The sequence below is a fragment of the Mandrillus leucophaeus genome, unplaced genomic scaffold, assembly GCF_000951045.1.
Source record: "Mandrillus leucophaeus isolate KB7577 unplaced genomic scaffold, Mleu.le_1.0 Scaffold264, whole genome shotgun sequence".
Lineage (NCBI taxonomy): Eukaryota > Metazoa > Chordata > Mammalia > Primates > Cercopithecidae > Mandrillus > Mandrillus leucophaeus.
The window spans coordinates 2254075-2262608 of record NW_012102743.1 but is presented as its reverse complement, the minus strand read 5'-3'; the positions used below and the strand labels follow the sequence as shown (position 1 = coordinate 2262608).

Below are 8534 nucleotides of genomic sequence, written 5' to 3'. Positions count from 1 at the left end.
CGTGCCACGCAAGTATTAGCTGTAAGTATTGTGCGTTACCTATTATTGTTATATATGTAATTGGAGTTTCAGAAAGAGATGAGAGAGAAAATAGAGTAGCATAAAGGCCAGATGAGATAATAACTAAAAATTTAAAGAACTGAAGAAAGACAACGACCTTGAGGTTCAGGTTACCCAATTAATTTGAAGCAGTACGAACAAAAATAAATTCATACCATATTTACTTCAGTATCTATAACCAGCATATAGAGAGGCAAAGAGATATTAAAAGTAATGAAAGAAGGCTGGGCGCGGTGGCTCACGCCTGTAATCCCAACACTTTGGGAGGCAAAGGCGGGCGGATCACTTGAGGTCAGGAGTTCAAGACCAGCCTGACCAACATGCCAAAACCCCATCTCTACTAAAAACACAAAAATTAGCTGGGCATGGTGGCAGGAGCCTGTAATCTCAGCTATTCAGGAGGCTGAGGCACGAGAATAGCTTGAACCCAGGAGGCAGAGGTTGCAGTGAGCTGAGATCAAGCCACTGTGCCACATATAAAGACTCTGTCTCAAAAAAAAAAAGAAAAAAAAAGTTTCTTATAACTAATAAGAAAATAAAATAAAAATAGAGAGTATAATGTCCAAACTAGTAAATGGAAAAAATAAAACGAGAAAAAATAATTGATGTAAAAAAATAAGAAAACAAAACAAAATTTAATTTAAAAGGCAGAACAAATGAAAAGCACAACATAAGATGAAAAAAATAAATCCAATGTTTCTATGACTACAATGAATGTAAATGGACTCAAGGTTCAAGTTAAAAGGCTAAGATTTTAGAAAAAAACCCTAGAAAACATTTAGAAAAAAACATAGAAAACCTTTAGGAAAAAACAATAGGGCTGGGCGTGGTGGCTCATGCCTGTAATCCCAGCACTTTGGGAGGCAAAGGTGGGTGGGTCACCTGAGGTCAGGAGTTCGAGACCAGCCTGATCAACACAGTGAAACTCCGTCTCTACTAAAACAAAATTTTTTTAAAAAGCTAGGCGCAGTGGCTCACGCCTGTAATACCAGCACTTTGGGAGACCAAGGCAGGTGGATCACAAGGTCAGGAGTTTGAGACCAGCCTGGCCAACATGGTGAAACCCCATCTCTACCAAAAATACAAAAATTAGCCAGGCGTGGTGGTGCACACCTGTAATCGCAGCTACTCGAGAGGCTGAGGCAGGAGAATTGCTTGAACGTGGGAGGCAGAGGTTGCAGTGAGCCAAGGTCGCGCCATTGCACTCCAGCCTGGGCAACAGAGACTCTGTCTCAAACAAACAAACAGAAAAATTAGCCGAGCATGGTGGTGGGTGCTTGTCGTCCCAACTACTCAGGAGGCTGAGGCAGGAGAATCGAGACTGCAGCACTGCACTCCAGCCTGGGCAACAGAGACTCTGTCTCAAACAAACAAACAGAAAAATTAGCCGAGCATGGTGGTGGGTGCTTGTCGTCCCAACTACTCAGGAGGCTGAGGCAGGAGAATACCTCAAATTAGGGAAGCAGAGGTTGCAATGAGCTGAGATCACGCTACTGCACTCTGCCCTGAACAACAGAGCAAGACTCTGAAAGATGGTCTCCTTTCCTGATCATCCTATTTAAAATTGCAATTCATGCCATCTCCTTGCCAGCCAGTTCTTCCTAGATTGTCCCTTAAATGTTGGTTTTCCTGAGAGTTTCACTCTTGGCACTTTTCTCTCACTCAGCACACTCTTCTTGGGCAATCTCACCCACATTCACAGAAGTAATTACCAACCATGCACTGATGATTATCATGCTATGATAGTTCAGAACCCTACCTCGAGCACTGGGTCTTTAACAGGCAAAGAATAACTAGATAGCTCAAGCTACATGTTCTTAAACTTATGATGCTGAAAACTTTTCCCTCCCACCAGACTAGTGCCTCTTCTTCTATTTCTTCACTCGATCAATAGCAGTTTCAATCACTGAAGTAAGAAACATGAACTCACCTTAGCCTCCTTTTCAGATTCTTCACTCTCAGTCCCTTCCAACTAATCACTAAGTCCTGGTATTTTTAATCTTAATACCTCTAATATCAGTTTCGTTTTTCCCATCCCCAGTGCTGCAACTCTAGTCCAAAGCTTACTTTTTGGATGGAGTCTCGCTCTCTTGCCCAGGCTGGCGTGCAGTCACACAATTTTGTTTGTTTGTTTGTTTGTTTTGGAGCGGGGACAGAGTTTCACTCTTGTTGCCCAGGTTGGAGTACAATGGTGCGATCTTGGCTCCCCACAACCTCCGCCTCCCAGGTTCAAGCAATTCTTCTGCCTCAGCCTGCTGAGTAGCTGGGATTACAGGCATGTACCACCACACCCAGTTAATTTTGTATTTTTAGTAGAGACCAGGTTTCTCCATGTCAGTCAGGCTGGTCTCGAACTCCGAACCTCAGGTGATCTGCCCACCTCGGCCTCCCAAAGTGCTGAGATTACAGGTGTGAGCCACCGCGCCCAGCCAACGATCTCGGCTCACTGCAACCTCCACCTCCTGGGTTCAAAAGATTATCCTGCATCAGCCTCCTGAGTAGCCGGGACTACAGGCATACACCACCACACCTGGCTAATCTTTGTATTTTTAGTAGAGACAGGGTTTCATTATGTTGGCCAGGCTGGTCTTGAACTCCTTATCTCAGGTGATATGCCCGCCTCAGCCTCCTAAAGTGCTGGGATTACAGGCATGAGCCACTGTGCCTGGCCCAAGACTTATTTGTATCTCTGATAAAGTCTTCATACAATTCTGTGCTCTGCAAGTCAAAATATCCATAGTACATTTTCAGTAATCATCCTAAGAGGTCTATAATACTATGTCATACTAATTCCTTTAACGGTTCTCCCATCATTTCTGGAAAATATCTAAATTCCGTAGAATAGCATATGAAATATATATATATAATTTTTTTTTTAGATGGAGTCTCACTCTATTGCCCAGGCTGGAGTGCAGTGGTGCGATCCTGGCTCACTGCAACCTCTGCCCCACGCTGGTTCAAGCGATTGTCCTGCCTCAGCCTCTAGAGTAGCTGGGATTACAGGCACCTGCCACCGTGCCTGGCTAATTTTTGTATTTTTAGTAGAGATGGGGTTTCACCAGCTTGGCCAGGCTGGTCTTTAACTCCTGACCTCATGATCCACCCGCCTCAGCCTCCCAAAGTGCTGGGATTACAGGCATGAGCCACCGCGCCCGGCCATGAGATATTTCACAATCTCTTATTTACCTATCTGTGGCAGACTCATCTGTAGCCATTCTTTCTCATGAAACCTAAGCTCCAATTAAACTTAATGACTTCCAGTTGCTCAAGTCCACTAATGATCTCTGGAATGTTATGACCCTGGCTGCCAGCACTCACATCTCTTTGCTTTATTTTTACTCATGGCCCAAGGCCTGTAATCCCAGCACTTGGGTAGGCCGAGGCAGGAGGACTGCTTAAGGCCAGGAGTTCAAGACAAGTCTGAGCAATACAGCAAGACCTCTTCTCTACAAAAAATGTTTTAGCAAATTAGCCAAGCGACCGGGCACGGTGGCTCACGCCTGTAATCCCAGCACTTTGGGAGGCCAAGGCGAGTGGATCATGAGGTCAGGAGACAGAGACCATCCTGGCCAACATGGTGAAACCCCGTCTCTACTAAAATTACAAAAATTAGCTAGGCGTGGTGGCGCTTGTCTGTAGTCCCAGCTACTTGGGTGGCTGAGGCAGGGGAATCGCTTGAACCCGGGAGGCGGAGGTTGCAGCGAGCCGAGATCATGCCACTGCACTCCAGCCTGGTGACAGAATGAGACTCCGTCTCAAAAAAAAAAAAAAAAAAAAAAAGAGCCAAGCATGGTGGCAGGCGCTTGTAGTCCCAGCTACTTAGACGGCTGAGTTGGGAGGATTGCCTGAGCCCAGGAGTGTGAGGTTACAAGGAGCCATTACTGCACCACTGCACTCCAGTCTCTGGAACAGAGCGACCTTGTGTCTAAAACAAACAAAACCACTACATTTACTCATCCTTTAAGTACCAACATGTTACCTCCTGTGAGAAAATTTTCCAGAAATACCATTTAATACACTAATAGTCATGTCTCTTGATTGCTCTATTACTGATCAATTGTGTATTTCTCCAAGTTGGCCTCCTAAAATACCCCAACCCCTCTTTCTTCAAGTTCGAAGCCACATTTACGTAGCTTGAATATTAAAGTTACGTATGTAAACATTTGAAAGCAGATGAGTTTGTAAACTTCGGCAAGCTTATCAGTAGACAGGGCCTTCCAGTGAAAAGAACACTTGACTAGAAATTAGGAGATTTAGGTACTGTCGTAAATCTGCTTCTATTTTACTTTCTCTGGCCTCAGTTTCCTCCCTCATAAAGGAATGTATCTACAACCCTAGTCTCTGGGTGGCGATTTACGGCTTTTATGCCTTTTATTTTCATTCTCCAATTCCCTCTTCATCTTACAGGTGAGGAAACTGCCACCCAGACATTATATATAACTTAGTCAAGATCCTACACAATTAATTAATAGCTAATGGCAATGAAATCTTAGGATCCTGTATGGCGACTGACCTATAAAAACCTACCTAGTTCTACAATTCTTTAACCCACCCACTTAACAAAAACGCAATTAATAGGTAAACAAAACGCCAGGAAAGATGGTATTTAAAGGAACAAAAACATCCAAGCAGGAAAAAGAGGCCTGAGATTTCCACGAATTACAAGTGAACTTCCTGTCCTGGGTAAACTTCCGGAATCAACAACAGGAAAACCCAATCAGAATCTTCCTCCGGGAGCCAATGGGAGAGCACATTACAAAGAGCCAATCGCAGCGGCGCTGTCACTGTTATGGTCCTGTCAGGGCGCCGGCGTCGTGGTGTTTGGGTGGTAGCCACCAAGAGGACTTTGGTGGGGCAGTCTCGGGACAGCCCAGCGTCCTGCTGTGCCCGTCTCCGGCCTCGATCCCAGCTTGCACGTCGCGACTCGTAGGCCGCACCGTAGGGCAAGCGTGCGGGTCGGTGCCGCGGCAGCCTCGCGGTCTGGGCCCAGCCGCAGCCTCCTCTAACGCGGCCGGCTCTGAGGGGCCGCGAGATGCAGCCTCCGGGCCCGCCCCCGGCCTATGCCCCCACTAACGGGGACTTCACCTTTGTCTCCTCAGCAGACGCGGAAGGTGAGGCTGAGCCCCTGGAAGGGCTGTCACCCGGAGGAAGCCAGGGCCCGACGCCGTAGGGTCTTTCTGGTGCCGAGGCGGTCGTGGCCGGGTGGGGACAGGCAGGAAGCTGACTAGTGACTGCAGCCCACCGCGCCTGCCGGGCCTTCCAAGAGGCTCCGAAGGACGGAGGGGAGGGGTGTAGGGAGCTGCTTTTTAAAGCATCAGGTTACTCGGTCAGCCCCTAGCTTTCCCCACACCGTCTGGTGGCTGGTTTTTCTGGGTGGCTTATTCTCTTCAAGTGGACCCACGAAACCCTAAGGTTTTATTTCTGGAATTACTCGCCGTTACTCAGAAAAAAGGACAGATTGGCCAAGGGACATCTCAAAGAATGAGAATAAGGAAGGAGGACTGTTTTCTTCTGTTATGTATCAACAGATAACTTTTTTGGGGGGTCTGGGATAAGATTCGGCACTGCAAATACAAACTCAGTGGAGATCACTTTTTTGGGGGGGGTCTGGGATCAGATTCGCGCTGCAAATGCAAACTAGTTTTTATTGAATTTGATGTCTTACCCGAGTCCCCGTTTTCCTCCCATTTTGTAGTGTTTCACCTCAGTATTCAGATAAATTGATCCAGGTATATTGGAAATTTAGCATAATCCAACTATGTGTTTCCAGTAGCCCCTACAGATTTCTTTGTACTATTCTGAGGAAGCGATTGTGCTAGAGATACTTTTCTACAGCACAGGAGAATGTTTTCCTCCTTTTCTCAGTTCCCTATCCAACTCATAACCTGGATATTATTCTGCTAGTCATTTTCAAATTTTTATTGCACTTCGTGCACCAGTTATTTTCCAGTGGCCAGACTTACTGCCTGCTATGAAAACATAAATTATGTTTACAGAAATTTCAGTCTGAAAAAGAAGCTAGATTTTTCTAAGAAATTTTATGGTGTATCAGTATAGCTTGTTTTCCCTTTTGTTTTTCTTGTTGTGCTGTTTGGCATTGTTTTTTAAAAATAGTACTGGTCATAATTTAAAATGTACAATAAAATTTTTGTCTGTCAAAGGGAACATAGCTGATACATTTACTTTTTTCTTTGTTTTTTTTTTTTTTTTTTGAGGTGGGGTCTCTGTTGCCAGGCTGGAGTGCAGTGGTTTGATCATAGCTCACTGTAACCTCAAACTCCTGGGCTCCCATGATCGCTTCAGGCTCCTGAGTAGCTGGAGACTATCTGGTGGCTGGTTTTTCTGGGTGGCTTATTCTCTTCAAGTGGACCCACGAAACCCTAAGGTCTGCGCCACCATGCCCAGCTAATTTATTTTATTTTATTTTTTTTTGAGGCGGAGTCTCACTCTGTCGCCCAGGCTGGAGTGCAGTGGCGTAATCTCGGCTCACTGCAAGCTCCGCTTCCCCTGTTCATGCCATTCTCCTGCCTCAGCCTCCCGAGTAGCTGGGACTACAGGCGCCTGCCACCACGCCCAGCTAATTTTTTTGTATTTTTTTAGTAGAGACGGGGTTTCACTGTGTTAGCCAGGATAGTCTCCATCTCCTGACCTCGTGATCCACCCACCTCAGTCTCCCAAAGTACTGGGATTACAGGCGTGAGCCGCCGCGCCCGGCCTAATTTTTTAAACTTTTTGTAGGTCTCACTAGGTTGCCTAGGCTTGTCTCAGATTATTGGCCTCCCAAATTGCTGGGATTACAGATGTGAGCTACTAGCCCAGCCGTAAATTTCTTTTAAGCTGAGATACAGCACCCCAAAATATTTCAGTTTGTTTCATCTACATTTGGTAGCATGATGCTTAGGGAGTAATATCAACTTTAATTTCCCAGGTTTAAAAAAATTGTTTCCATTAAGTGTCAGAACATGATGTTTGTTCAAACTCATGTTTCTATGTATTTATTCTTTTCATTCTCCCTTCCCTCAGGAATTAGTTTTCTTAAATATGCCTAAGAAATCTGACAATAATGTAAGTAGATAACCCATTGATTCCATATACTAAGAAACCTGAAATAAGTAAAAATCCATAAAGTTTATTCAAACTTCTCTGTATTTCCTCAGGAGACATATAGATCTATATATCCAAGGAGCTATATGTGTATGCATAATATCCTCACACAATATGATATTGTACAGTTTAAATTTAGAGTATTTTAAGTATACTACTCATTTGATCTTTTTTTTTTTTTCTTTTTTTGAGACAGAGTTTCACTCCCCTCGCCGAGTCTGGAGTGCAGTGGCTTGATCTCAGCTCACTGCAGTCTCCACCTCCTGGGATCAAGTGATTCTCCTGCCTCAGCCTCCTAAGTAGCTGGGACTACAGGTGTATGCCACCATGCCCGGTTAATTTTTGTATTTTTTGTAGAGACAGGGTTTCACCATGTTTCACAGACTGGTCTTGAACTCGTAGGCTCAAGTCATCCACCCACCTTGGGCTCCCAAAGTACTGGGATTACAGGTGTGAGCCACCACGCCCAGCCTCATTTGTTCTTAATTAGACTCCCAATGACCTTTATTATTCCTGTATTCTATAAAGAAACTGAGGTTGGCTGGACGTGGTGGCTCACACCTGTAATCCCAGCACTTTAGGCTGAGGTGGACAGATGGCTTGAGCTCGGGAGTTTGACACTAGCCTGGGCAACATGGCAAAACCCCATCTCTACAAAAAATACAAAAAATTAGCTGGGCGTGGTGGCATGCACCTGTAATCCCAATCCCAGCTACTCAGGAGGCTGAGGCAGGAGAATCACTTGAACCCAGAAGGCAGAGGTTGCAGTGAGCCAAGATCACGCCATTGCACTCCAGCCTGGGTGACAGGGCAAGACTCTGTCTCAAAAAAAAAAACAAACAAAAAAAAATTAGCCAACCGTGGTAGTGCACACCTGTGGTCCCAGCTACCATGGGGTCAGCTGCTCTGAGCCTCACTTGAGACCCAGAGGTCTAGGCTGCAGTGAGCTATGATTGTGCCAGTGTGTTCCAGCCTAGGCAACAAAGCAAGACCCTGACGGAAAAAAAAAAAAAAGAAAGAAAAAGAGAAACAGAGGCTTAGAAAGGTTTAGCAACTTCCACATGATAGATCTGTAGTTAAGAGCTAGTCTACAGCCAGGTGTGGTAGCGTGCGCCTGTAATCCCAGCTACTCAGGAGGCTGAAGCAAGATGATTGTTTGAGCCCAGAAGTTTGAGGCCACCCAAGGGAACCTAGTGAGACCCCATCTCAAAAAAACAAAACCAAAGAGCTAGTCTGCTATCTCCTCATGTTTCTTTCTGCTGTCTCTTTCTTACATTTTTCTAAATTGTGTATCTGAAGTATGGAAGAGTCCTGGATTTGCATCCTGGCTTTTATCAATTACTCTGCATGTGATCTTGGGCAAGCTACTT

The 8534-nt window shown here is 45.3% G+C and overlaps 1 protein-coding gene across 2 annotated transcripts in view; it reads left to right on the top strand.

Moving 5' to 3' along the window:
- The first annotated feature begins 4566 nt into the window (after positions 1–4566).
- YIPF4 (Yip1 domain family, member 4) overlaps positions 4567–8534 on the top strand; it is a 36843-nt gene continuing 32875 nt past the window's right edge. For both annotated transcript variants that reach the window (XM_011984238.1, XM_011984239.1), the window contains exon 1: positions 4567–5171. In XM_011984238.1, the coding sequence (XP_011839628.1) occupies positions 5093–5171 (79 nt within the window). In that variant the 5' untranslated portion in view covers positions 4567–5092. The remainder of the gene's footprint in view (positions 5172–8534) is intronic.